The sequence below is a fragment of the Peromyscus eremicus genome, chromosome 2 (assembly GCF_949786415.1).
Source record: "Peromyscus eremicus chromosome 2, PerEre_H2_v1, whole genome shotgun sequence".
In the NCBI taxonomy this organism is placed as follows: domain Eukaryota; kingdom Metazoa; phylum Chordata; class Mammalia; order Rodentia; family Cricetidae; genus Peromyscus; species Peromyscus eremicus.
The window spans coordinates 79,274,608-79,287,978 of record NC_081417.1 but is presented as its reverse complement, the minus strand read 5'-3'; the positions used below and the strand labels follow the sequence as shown (position 1 = coordinate 79,287,978).

Below are 13,371 nucleotides of genomic sequence, written 5' to 3'. Positions count from 1 at the left end.
ATCACATAAGGACAAGGACGCTGGCCTGCTCACTCAAGCACTGATGCACACAGACACTGACTTAAATGGACCCATGTGAACCAGAAACAAGTCAAGGGATGCCACACACGATGAGCAGGCAGTAGGCCACAGTCACAGCCACAGGCTACCGTAAATTAAGGACTTTCCAAGAAGGTACCTATAACTCCTACGCTGGGACGCGTCAATGCCCCCAGGGGTAAAGTGCGGAGCCACAGGGTCTCCACAGCAAGCCACAGCTGCCTTCTTCGTGTCCCCTGTGTCCCTGAAAAGCAGGGCTGCTATTCTGTCCCGCAACAGCAATTGGGCTGCCCCCAAAGTGCCGTCACACGTCATCTGGGGGTCGTCCTGTCCCTCAGTTTCAAGTCTTCGTAGTGTTCCACTTAGGAGGTTCCTTCACAATACGGAGGTATGCTTCTGTTGAGAGATGATTACAGCCTCATGGACTCCACCAAGGAATAGACACGAAACTGAAAACCACTGTGGGGGAGGGGCGGGGGAGTTCACCAAGCTGTTTTCCCATGACCACCTCTCGGGCGCTGCAGGGACATTCTGGTTCAGGGTGCCATGCCCTGTGGAGGCAGAAGAGTCTCGGTGCCAGGAACACAGCTACTTGGTCTCCTGTTTCTCTTGCAGTAGTGGAATAATCGACTCCCACGCCATGAGGCACTGAAACGACAAAGCCCACACAAGGTCAGCTGCTTAACACTACTCTGCCAATCCTGATGCTGCGGGGTCACCCTTGTCCATGGCACCTACCTGCGTTATCAATACTGCTATCAGCAGAGGAGGCGACAGGTGTTTGTCCGGAATGTGTCACCCCCGTCTTTATCAGAGAGCAGTGTCCTTACAGGGCTTGCAAGCATTCATGAGTGGGAAGCCTACACCCAGGGAGTGGAGATGGATCCACGCTAAGGAAATCTGTCCCTTGACTACGCAAAAACCAGACCAGGCAGGAAACTTGATGAGGACACCAGTTCTGAGCCCCGATGGAGACATGGTTGGAGGTGTGGGTGGAGCTGTACAAGGATGTAAACATGAAAGGCCAGTCACCTGAGTCAGGGTGGGTGGAAAACCTGCTCTTACTCACCAACCTCAAGTTTGGTTTGCTTGTCTGGGCTACTCTTAGTTCTCCCCAAAGAATGGGGAGAAGGGAGCCTAACAATTTGTACAGTGATTCCTGTGCATGTGAAGGGCAGGAGCACATGTACCAGGACACGTGTGTGTGTGTGTGTGTGTGTGTGTGTGTGTGTGTGTGTGTGTGTGTGTATGTCAGGACAACCTGAAGGGGTCAGCTCTCTCCTTCCACCATGTCAGGCTTGGCAGGAGTACCCTGACCCACTCCAGTGAGCTATCACACTGGCCCAACTATCGGGTTTCATTAGGCCCATACACTGTTCTCTATTTTCTATTCATTGTCACGTGGTTCAGTCAGAACATGAATGCAAACTGGTATTCCTTTCACTGCAAGCTCCTTCATTCCAGGTCCTTGTAGAGGCCAAGAACTTAGAAGATGTGGGCACTGGCATGGAGAGTGGTGCCTCAGTAGACACGCTCCTCCTTCTGAAGACTCTTGCAAGAGGGAAGGACAAACCCGCTGTACCAGACAGCCTTGGGGGGAAGGAGGACTCTGCTGAGTCACTGGGGAGGAGTCCTGCAGAGGAGAGAGGCATCACCAGGGCAAGCAGAAAGAGGTGCGGTGAAACTTCTCCCTGATACCTTCCTGGGCGACGACGCAGAGGCCTGGCCTAAATAAGGAAAGCCTAGGCGGCCTAGGAGCTCGCTTCCAGCAGTGGACCCCAAGGGAAGTCCACAGAATTCCAAATTCTAAACTAGCCCTCCTAGCTCCAAGGGCCTTTCTGCATGTCCCAAGAGGAACCATGACTAGGCAAACCTTCCTCTTGGTCCTCAAATGTGTCCGTTCTTTTCTTGCCCAGGGACTTGTATATGTTGTGCCCTTTGTCTACGGTAGACGTTTGTCAGATCTTTGACTCTACGGATCAGAATAAACGTTATTTCCATAGACTGGTCTTTCCTGCCACTCCACCAGGCCCCTAGTTTTTTGTTTTTGTTTTTGTTTTCCCTGTTCCTTACCTTTAACATACTTATTTCACCCTTGCCTCTGGGAATCTATCATCAGTGCATCTCTGATGGACTGGGGATGCCTAGGGGGTGTGCAAATCCGGCTATTCACCAACTTTGTAAACAATCCTTTGCACACAGAAAGTACAGGAAAAGTGTCAATTACACGTAGATGCCAAGACCAGGCCTCAAGGTAGTTGCCCTGTTTAGGGTACAATGAGAAGAAACAGACAGAGACCCGAGTGCGCATTCTGGGACTTTAGAGATGGTGGATTCACCCACCACGGGTACGATGGAGACACTGAACCTGTTGGTTTTAGACTGGGAAGTAAGAACACGAAGGTAACTTTTACTGACTGTTTGCCACATGCTGAGTAACATGTTCTGGTAACTTGAATGTGAGTTTTACTTTATCTTCACAATCATCCCCTGAAAAATGATTAGTACTTAACCAATCAAGAAGGAGAGAGAAGCCGGGCGGTGGTGGCGCACGCCTTTAGTCCCAGCACTTGGGAGGCAGAGGCAGGCGGATCTCTGTGAGTTCAAGGCCAGCCTGGTCTCCAAAGCGAGTTCCAGGAAAGGCGCAAAACTACACAGAGAAACCCTGTCTCGAAAAACCAAAAAAAAAAAAAAAAAAGAGAAGGAGAGAGAGATGGGCGGGCGCCTTGCCTAACTCACAGCCAGCAGCAGGAGGCCTTGACTTCATGTGGGGAGCTTCCTACCTTTGAGGAAACAAGGCTGTTTCCAAAAGCATGGGGCCCGTCTCCTAAGCTGATTGTGCGTGGGACAATCTGGACTCACAGTTCCATCAGTTAGATATTTCTAGTTTGGTACTCAAGGGGTGGGTCAGCTTGGAAGGAACTTTTAAACTTCTGTGAGTGTTGGTTTCTTTAGCTTCAAATTGAAAATCATAAAATCTTCTTTGTCACACCACCTAACATGACCACGTGGCTTGGGTCCCGGAACCTTGCCGAGGGGGTGGTGAAGAAGAAAGGACAGACATACAGACACGCATGCAGCAAAGCTGGGACCAGGTGGGGGTGCTCACTCTGATAGAGGGCTCCTACTGCCACAAACATGGAGCCTCAGTGAGTTCACTGGGTACAGCATAGGGGAGGGTGTCAGCCAGTATTGGTAATCTCTGCAGGCGGCCTGCAGGCCGAGTTGAGCAGGCTCAGGCTGTAAACACCTGGGAGGAGGAAGCTAGGGTTCCAGTCTTTGTAACACCCCGATCAATTGTTCAAAAACACTCACACTCAGGCCCCAGGAAGCTTTGCTATCCCTCCTGAGCCTGCCCATGATTGAATGGAATTGCCAGTTTCCTGTGGGTCAGAGGCCTCGGAAGCCTGGAAATGGGTCAACAATACACATTCACTCAGGACTTCCTCCGATGCCCACACCTCTTAGCCTGATGGAGGGTTAAATTTAATGAGCTGACGTGCTAAGCATCCGGGGCAGATCCAGTTCGGAAGTAGCAGGGACTCGAGAGAAAGGGCAGGGAAGGATGGAGGGCACCTCCATCTCCTCCCATGCTCAGCTCCGTCTCCTCGACTTTCCTTTAGGAAGCTGGGAAAAGCACAGGCACATCACCTCAGAGCAGCAGCCACGACCACAGAAGCCTCAGCAACAGCCTAGGCCAAGGATGTGTCCTACGGCCACAGTCTAGGAGATCTGCCTATCCCCAACACCTTCCCAGGGTGAGAGGCTGCCCTGTTTCCAACAGCTGAATTTCAAGGTCACAAGTTATTTCAACTGAAACCAGACCGTTGTTTAAGTGTAAGTGGAGATGAGACATCAAGACTCATTACCAGAAATGACTCCAAATTAGATACAGTAGGAGTGAATCTTGATTTTAGGAGATGGCTCTCTCCCTCTTACCCTCTCCTCCCCAGTGTGTGTGTGTCTGTGTGTGTGTGTCTGTGTGTGTGTGTGTGTTAATGGGAATGTTTAACCTGAGGTCCATTGATCAAGAGGATACAGGAATAAAAGTCTTTTCTAATAGCATTGCTTTCCTATGTAATTCCATATACCATTATTTTAGGTATTTAAAAAGAGTATTGTAAAGTCTAACATTAAAAACAAACAGGATCTTGGTAAGATGTCTATCAGCTTCAACAGATGACTATAGGGGGTCCTTGGCATAGTGAAAATGAAGAACCCTCTATGTGGAACCACAAGGTAACATAAGAAACCCCAAAGCCTCCATAAACTGGGGGTACCCAAGTGCTGGTCTGGCCACTTCCTCCAGCATGTGCAGGAGAGCCTATGAGAACTGGGTCTCGGCTTCCAAATTCAGCAGCACTCTGCCAGGGCACTCGGGGTAGCTCAGACGCAAGTTAAGGATGGGACAAGGAGGATCGTGCTTTGGGATTTCTGGGGGACCACTAGAAACCACAGTGGCATGGGGCCTGCTTCTCACCTTCTCATAATACTGGATGTTCTTGTCAGCCAAGCCCACGAGCAGCTGCCGGAAGTCATGCCGCTTGCTGCTCTGCCACCTCTCCATGTCAGCCTTCAGGTCAGCGTTGAAGCACTCCATCCTGTCCTGGCACTTCTCCACATCTGCCGGCACCTGGAAGGGAAATGTATTCGTGGCTGTGAAGTGCGGTTGGTTTCTCCTGCCGTGAGCTCCTCCTCAAGCATTTGTAGTGAGCCGAAGTGCTACATTAAAATGTCCCTGGAAAACAGCGGCTCGGGTTGTGGGATCTACGGAAGAGTTTGTAAAAAGCAAACATCATCCCACTCAACAGCATCCCATTCAACAGAGAAGACGCACAGGAAATGGGTGTCTGTCTCCATTTACAAATGGGAAGGAAAAACCCTGCAACCGGAGTAAGGTGGCTCAGGATCTTCAGGATTTACCCATCCGTGCTGACAAATGGGGACAGACTTTCCACATACAGCAGCAGCCCTGTGTACAGTCCTACGTCACTTCAGAACTAGAAAAGAAGGGGTTTCCTGGGTCACGGGAACTAGTCCAATACTTGTGATGTCTGATGACGTCTTTCCTCAATTATCTGAGTCAACTGTAATAACGAGACAACCAGTCAGCTCCCTCCTCCCACTCCACATCATAAATAAACTGGGTACCCTTCTGCGCTCTAGGTGGCGGCTAACCAGAAAGTGCGAGAATGAAAGGAAAGTATCCAAAGAATTGGAAGCATAATACACAGGTGGTTTCAAGTTTTTCTTAAGGGTTAGGAAGACCTTCTCGGAAGGGAAGTGTCCCCTGGGTTTCGTGACCTTCGCTTTGCTACAGTGAGGTGCATTCATCCCACATGGCTAATGAGGGCCTCCTGGGCACAGTGGCTTTCCAAAGCCAGATTTTCCTGTCTTATCTCAAGTGCCCCATTGGGCCCATATGGTGGTCAGGGCAACACTTGCCAGAAGCAAATGAGACTTTCAAGGTTTTAAGTCCCCAGACCAATGAGCCCAAATGTCCCCAAGTACAGGAGTAACTATTGAGAGTCAGTGTCTGTCAGCCAGGACGATGTCGACATGGCAAGAACGGGGCTGAGGGAACTGGCACCTTCCCTGGTGAAGTTGCCCAACTATATGAATACGAGGGCTGCTGACAGCTGACACCCAGGCTTGCAGGTAGGTGACGTTGTGACTGTTTCTTGTTTGCATGTTTTTGTGATAATTAACTGATGAGTAACACCTATTCCTTATTGTTAGTCACGCTCCTTGTGTCTGACAGACATTGGGATGGCAATATCCAAGGATAAAAGATGGGTGCTCTCTATAATAAGATACAAAAAATTGGGGGCTGGGTCACCTGCTAAGGCCTCAGATGGCAAAAAAAAGTCTGAATTGAGGATAAGCTGTTGTTCCCACATAGGCTCCTCCATGTCTAGTGAGAAATTCCATCAGAGGAAGGCTCAGGTATGATGATCTGTATGGTGCTAATGGTCGCTGTTTGTTCGTTTGCTTGGTGAGCTAACGCTGTATGTTTTCGCGTGTGGTGATGCAGAGTGGTAGCCTAAATCCATCTGAAATCCATTTAAAAATACATATTCTTGAGCTCTTTTTGTGGGCAGGGCATTTCCAGGCCCTAATATATAAATCTCTACCCATTTCCTTCTCGAAGCAAGGCCAGAGATTCACATTATTCACTCCCTACCACTGGCTATTAGAATCTCCCAGGAATGTATGACAGACAAAAATCCCAAGACTTGAGGGAAAGAGGTGCTCATGCACATAAACTAAATCTTTCTTTTAAATACAAAGTTGACTAAAATGTAAATGTCCCCTCCACAGTTCACGCTCACTATTTACTCAGTGTGCCGATGTCTAGCCCAACTTTACATACCAAGTCCTCTGACACTTCTGTAGTAGAGCTGACTCTCTGAAGAGGGCCACATTCTAAGACTTGTGAAGTCTGGTCCTGACAAAGCCAGCAGAAGGCAGCTGGTCTCCTCCTATGCCTGTGGTTTCTCAACACTAAAATTGGGAAGAAAGCTAAGTGCCTTAGTTAGGGTTTCTATTGCTGTGAAGAGACACCATGACCATCGAAATTCTTATAAAGGAAAACGTTTAGTTGAGGTGGCAGCTTACAGTTTCAGAGGTTCGGTCCACTATCATCATGGCGGGGAGCATGGCGGCATGCAGGCAGACATGGTGCTGGAGAAGGAGCTGCTACATGTTGATATGCCGGCAACTGGAAGTAACTGAGTATCACACTGAGCAAAGCTTGAGCAAAAGTGACACACTTCCTCCAACAAGGCCACACTCCTAAGAATGCCATTCCCTTCAGGGGCCATTTTCTTTCAAACCACCACACTAAGTCTACACAAGACAGCTCCACTGTCTGAGGGCAAACCAGCTCAGTGTCTATAGTTTTCTCAAGCCTCAAAAAAAAAAGAGCAAAACTAGAAATCCTATCCAGTTATGTCTCAGCACTAGAAGCCCCACCAGCCCTGTGCTCGGCTTTCACTGAGAGTCCACAGGACTCCAGCCAGCACCTCAGCCATCCGTCTGCTCCTTCGTCCTGACTCCTCCATCCTAGAGTGACTACCCTGTCTGAGGTGAGGATCATGAGACCCATGAAGCTCCTTCCGTCCTCTGGCTTACATAAAAATAATCAGGTTTTAGGCTGGGGACACATCTCAGTGGGAAAAACTCTTGCTGTATAAGCATGGTAATAAGTTTGGATTCCTAGAACCCACACGACTCTACGGAGTCTGTAATGGGAGTCAGAGATGGAATGACCGGAAGCTCTCAGGCCAGGTAGTCCAGCATACAGAGCAGTGAACAACAAAGACCCTGAGGCTTCTGGGTACACACACACACACACACACAGTTTTTCTTTTTAAGTGATTAGATTTCAGCATGCCACCTCAAAATTCCCTCTCTCTGGATCAACTTTTTTTTTTTTTTTTTTTTTTTTTTTAAGATTTCACTTTCTGTTACTATGTGCAAACCCAGCCCTCACCCCTCCACCACTAGACTACCAGTAACTAACGGAGCTGGCTGAGTCTCTGGAACAGAACTAAACCTAACTCACTTCCTAATGCCCTGGCTTTTTACTTCACTAACAGCAGCTTTAATTGTGAGCTCGAAACCATATGAAGATATGCAGAGCAAAGCCTAAAGTTGCTCAAAATTTCCTAGATGTCAGTCTACATGCTGATGGACAGCCAGCCATGGAGCAGGGGTGTATGGGAGAAGTGTGAAGTTGGAGCTCAGGATGCAAAGAAATGTGTCTAAGGCTCAAAAAAGGCAAGAGACTAGAGTGGGAGGCAGAGCTGGGGAGATCAGTGAGCAAGCATTGCAAGATGAGGACCTAAGTTTGAATCCCTGACACCCACATAAAAGCCACCTCTGGGCAGGGTGGCCCTAGGCCGTGAAGAAAGTCAACTGAACAAGTCATAGAAAACAAATCAATAAGGACATTCCTCTATGGCTTCTGCTTCAGTTTCTGCCTCCAGAGTCCTGCCTTGGCTTCCTCCAAAGGACTGTGACCAGGGAGGGGTGTGTGTGTGTGTGTGTGTGTACCAAATAAACCCTTTCCTCCCCAGCTGCTTTTGGTCATGGTCTTTATCACAGCAATAGAAAGCTAACTAGGACAAAAAGTGACTTCTGGATTTTAAAATATACCTAATTGACAGAGATTATACCTACTGAAGATGCATGATTTGATATGCATATAAACCATGTAATGATACCATAACCACACTGGCATCCACGGCACCCATGAAGCACATCAGATCTTCAGAATATGCTCATTTTATGACTAAAGGTTTGGGCCTCTTGAGCAACATCTCCTACTTCCCCACTTCCTAGCAACCACTACTCTGCTCTGTGTTTATAAGTTCTTTAGACTTTACACATGAGATCATAGCCACTTATGTCTTCCTGAAGTGACCTCCATCCTTATAGTTAAGGCTAAATCACAAAAAAATAAAATGCTAAGCTGGGCGGTGGCGGCGCACACCTTTAATCCCAGCACTCGGGAGGCAGAGCCAGGCAGATCTCTGTGAGTTCAAGGCCAGCCTGGTCTACAGAGCAAGATCCAGGACAGGCACAAAAACTACAGAGAAACCCTGCCTTGAAAAACCAAGAATAATAAAATAAAATGTTTAAATATCTAGTCTTCCATGTCATTCCGTTTCAATGAGGCTGAGATGTGGGCTCAGCACATGGAGCTATGTCCCGATCACAAGAAGAGCTAGAAGATTCCAGTGAAAGGGGCAGCATGAGGGTGGCGGAGACTGTGCACCTGCCCTCATTTCCACCACGGGTTCCTCAGCACACAGGAAGGGCCCACGACAGCCCAAGGCAAGAGAAGCAAGGGGTGGCAGGGGTGGGGTGTCCATCAGCTACACGCTCTGGGGCAGTGACAAGATGGCCAATCTTGATTGTCAAGTTGATGAAACTTGGAGTCACCACGGAAGCAAACCCCAGGCATGTTTGTGAAGGGTTTCTAGATTGGGCTAACTGAAGCAGGCATCATTCCATGAGCTGAGGTTGTCACTGAATAAAAAGGAGAAAATGGGTTGGGTACTACTCGTGTCCATGGCTCTTAGCATCCTGGTTGTGATACCACGTGACCAGCTGCTTCATGCTCGTCCTGCTATGTCTTCCCTGCCATGCTGGACTGAAACCTCAAATGGTAAGCTAGAGTAAACCCTCCCTTCCTCTAGTTATTTCAGCAGAGCAAGGAGGAAAGTAACCGACATGGGATCCTATCCCGCTTTCTGTCGGAGGCAAGCAGCACTCATGTTCTAGTGTGGATTGCTGCGGGATATTTGTACACTGTGTGAAGATGTATTGCTGTGATTGGTGTAATAAAAAGCTGAATGGACAACAGCTAGGCAGGAGGTATAGGAGGGATTTCTGGGGTAAGAAAGGAAGAGGAGGAGGAATCTAGGCACACAGGAGACTCCAGGAGACACAGAGAGGAAACAGGAGGTGGAAGATGGAAGAGAGGTAACGTCACATGGTAGAATGCAGATTAATATAAATGGGTTAATTTAAGTTACAAGAGCTAGCTAGGAACAAGCCTAAGCTATAGGCCAAGCTTTCATAATTAATAAGAAGTCTCTATGTCATTATTTGGGAGCTGGTTGGTGGGACAGGAAAACACTTGTTACACATGGCATCGAACATGGAGGCTCAAATATCTACATAGGACCTGAGAAAGCTGTTTTTAAAAAAGTTCCAAACACACAAACACAAAGCCAGACATGGCTTCCTCGTCCTGCAGTGTCTCAGGCCGCCTGAGGCGTACAGACACACGGCTCCTGGCTGCTGCCTGCGGGCTTGGGCCAGCTAGGGCCATGTGCAGAGCTGCACAGTGGGTTTAAGGCTTGGCTCACGTGGTCAGAGAAGGCTGCAGGCACACAATAACGCAGTCTGGACCAAGAAAACCTTTAAACAGATACAGTAAAAAATGGGTATAGACAGTCACAAAAAAAATTGTTTAAAAATAATAGTCTTTAAAGAGAGAGTAATATAAAAGGAAAAAGCCTCATAAAGATGGGAAAAACACAGGGCTGGTATTCTGTTGACTTTAAATTTTTTGAATGCTGATGAGCGAACAGCAGCTGCTGAGAGACACTGGATTATGAAGGGACTACTGAATTAAACCAGCCTATATACTTTAGAGATGTCTTGGCTTCAGAATGGAAGTCAGGAAATGTGTTGCACTGGGGGAGAGGTTACGCCTTTGTTTTCACAGAAAACAAAAAGTTATGGTTCTCTTCAAAATTAATGAAGATCAAATTTGATTAAGGGATACCTCCTGAAAATCTTGACTACAGACATAAAAGAAAAAAGCCAAGAAAGACTACAAGACAAGTGATGTATATGCTGATCCCTCTATATGGGAACAGCTCTGAGACTGGGTGAGACATGATAAATCTTGTTGGCTACAGAGTCCTAATGACTTATTATCATGCCATCCTTTTATATGGCATGGATAGAGGTTTGGTTATTCGGTCCAAACAAACCTATAAAGTTAACAGATGCCTTTTACCAGCTCAAACATAAAACAATAAAATCATCTTTAACTGACTTGTGCACATTGTACATTCCATACTTGTGTTAATACAGATATATGTTACTTTTAAAAGTTTATGAGTTTTCACAATAAAAAGGACCAGACACCACTGAAGACAAATAGCCCAGCCTCTCAGAATGCCTCTTTTGTAGTTTCCTCAAAGTTCTGCATTGCGAACAACTTCAAAGCTGCTAGCTGAGATAGTCTAGCCTCACAGACTATCCAGCTAGACTTCAGATGAGCTCTACACTTTCCCATCACATAGAGACTAAACAAAAAATAATACAGCTAGCTCTTCCAGGACTTGACCATTATCCCAATTTTCTCAGGTTCCCCTAATGATGCCATCACCCCCAGACAACAGGAAGCAGTTTAGAAAACATGATGATCACATTCCCAAGAGGAAGGGTGGGTAGGTTTTGGTCATTTGGTGGGTTTATGAATGTTTGTCATCATTTAGGGGGGCTGGTTACAAGTTGTTATTGGTAATGGTCAGAAAAAAAGCTAAACAAAGGAGGTTAGATTCAGGAATCTCTTTCTGAAGGGAAAAAGGGGGGATATAGCATAGAAATGATGGGATAAAATGGTAGATTTTTGAGTCTACTTTTGAAATGTCTCAAACATTTTACATTGGTATGTATTTTTGTATACTGATACAAATTTAAGGTTATTCATGTTATATTGTATGTATGTTTCTACTTTGTTTAAAGTATTGTACTTATGTATCTCACTTAGAAATATAATGTAAAGTTTTAGTCCTTGAAAGCTATTTAGGATAATAAAGACAGGTTAGTAGTTAGTCACTTATAACAATCAAACTTATAGTCATGTTAGGTATGTTTTCAAAGTCAAATGGAGATATATTTTTAAAAGATAGATGGTCTTCAAACACTTCAAAGACCTACAGAATATAGCATTTAAAATGCTTTAATAACATAAGGCTATTCATGACAGTGAGACATGTCTGCTCCTGGCAGCCCTAATCTACTTCAAAAAAGGATGATGAGCATCCAAGAACCTCCATATGGAGTTTGCTTTCTTTGTGGCAAAAGCTAGCCATGTGGGCAAGAAATAGCCCTTCCTTTGACTGCTGACAGTAGGCTGTCCAAACTAGACAAGCAGGACACAAAAGTAAGTGAAGGCCAAACTTTACCAAGACACAGTAGGACAGTCCTTCAAAATTCCTGCTCCACAGAAAAGTCTGCCAGATATTTTAGGCCTATAGGCCAAATATGGATGCCCCAACATATACAGAGGAACCTTGGGTGACTGTCCAGGAAGCCAGATGTCTCTGTGTTTCTATAGTTTTGGAAGTTGTTTACTCTACACTTCCTGTTTACTCAGGTAATATTTTATTCTTCTTGGGTCTTTGATGGGGTTGAAGACTAATAGTTATAGTTTTACAGTTTTCCTTGTTACCAAATTCAGAAAAGAAACTTACGTAAGAGACGTAAGGTTTTTTTTTTTTTTTTAAAGATTTATTTATTTATTATGTATACAGTGTTCTGTCTGCATGTATGGCTGCAGGCCAGAAGAGGGCACCAGATCTCATTACAGATGGCTATGAGCCACCATGTGGTTGCTGGGAATTGAACTCAGGACCTCTGGAAGAACAATCAGTGCTCTTAACCTCTGAGCCATCTCTCCAGCCCAACGTAAGGTTTTTAAGTTTGAAAAGCATAAAAGCTTAAGTTATCTAAAAATATGTTTTAAGGTCTAAAAAGATATTTTTTTTAGAATGGTAATACAATCTATGATAGAAAGTGGTTTAGGTATAAAATTTTGACTCACTAAGATAGGTTAGATAATACAGTACTCTCTCCTAATTTGCCAAATATAAAAGGACTGGACATTGTGAATATAATTCTTACCTAATAACTGTTCTTATTGTACATAATTTTAGTATGTTACAATTAAAAACCTTTCCTTTTTATTTAGACAAAAAGGGGAAAATGTTGTGGGATATTTGTACACTGTGTAAAGATGTATTGCTGTGACTAGTGTAATAAAAAGCTGAACAGCCAATAACTAGGCAGGAAATATAGGTGGGATTTCTGGAGAGAGAAAGGAAGAGGAGAAGGAATCTAGGTGCACAGGAGATACAGAGAGGAAACAGGAGGTTCCAGATAGAAGAGAGGTAATGCCACATGGTAGAATGGAGATTAATATAAATGGATTAATTTAAGTTACAAGAGCTAGTTAGGAACAAGCCTAAGCTATAGGCCAGGCATTCATAATTATAAGACGTCTCTATGTCATTATTTGGGAGCTGGCTAGTGGGACAGAAAAAGACTTGTTACAATGGATCACTATGGTAACACATGAATCAACACAGCAGACATGCATCTACGTCTGCTATGATGGCTTACTGGGTGCAGAGACATCTGCATCCAAAAGGCCAAGCAATGCACAGAACTGCTCTGACTCACTTTCCTGCCCATGGAATGGGGTAATATTGCCTCCCCTCTGGGTCAGATGACTAGCACAGTAACACGTGAAACAATTAATTAAAAAAAAAAAAAGAAAGAAAGAAAAGGCACACACATAGTCAAAGAGTGTTATCTCTGAGGTCTGGGTTTCAAATTCTCCAAATCTGTTCCAGGGAGAGGGGTACAGATGACTAGCTCTGATGTCAGACTATTTGCCTGAACATTGATCCTTACTATAACATTTCAATGACAATCCCTACTCCCACCCCTTCCGTGAATACAACTACAAAGTCTAATCACAAACAAACAAGAAAGAGAACGACACATTGGTAGTGGCAA

The 13,371-nt window shown here is 45.6% G+C and overlaps 1 protein-coding gene across 1 annotated transcript in view; it reads right to left on the bottom strand.

Moving 5' to 3' along the window:
* Positions 1 to 533: 533 nt before the first annotated feature.
* The window catches only part of Snx30 (sorting nexin family member 30), a 98,973-nt gene continuing 86,135 nt past the window's right edge, over positions 534 to 13,371 (bottom strand). The window contains exons 8-9 of the mRNA XM_059254418.1: positions 4,520 to 4,672; positions 534 to 687 (exon numbers count right to left, since the gene is read on the bottom strand). Of these exons, the coding sequence (XP_059110401.1) occupies positions 628 to 687; positions 4,520 to 4,672 (213 nt within the window). The 3' untranslated portion in view covers positions 534 to 627. The remainder of the gene's footprint in view (positions 688 to 4,519; positions 4,673 to 13,371) is intronic.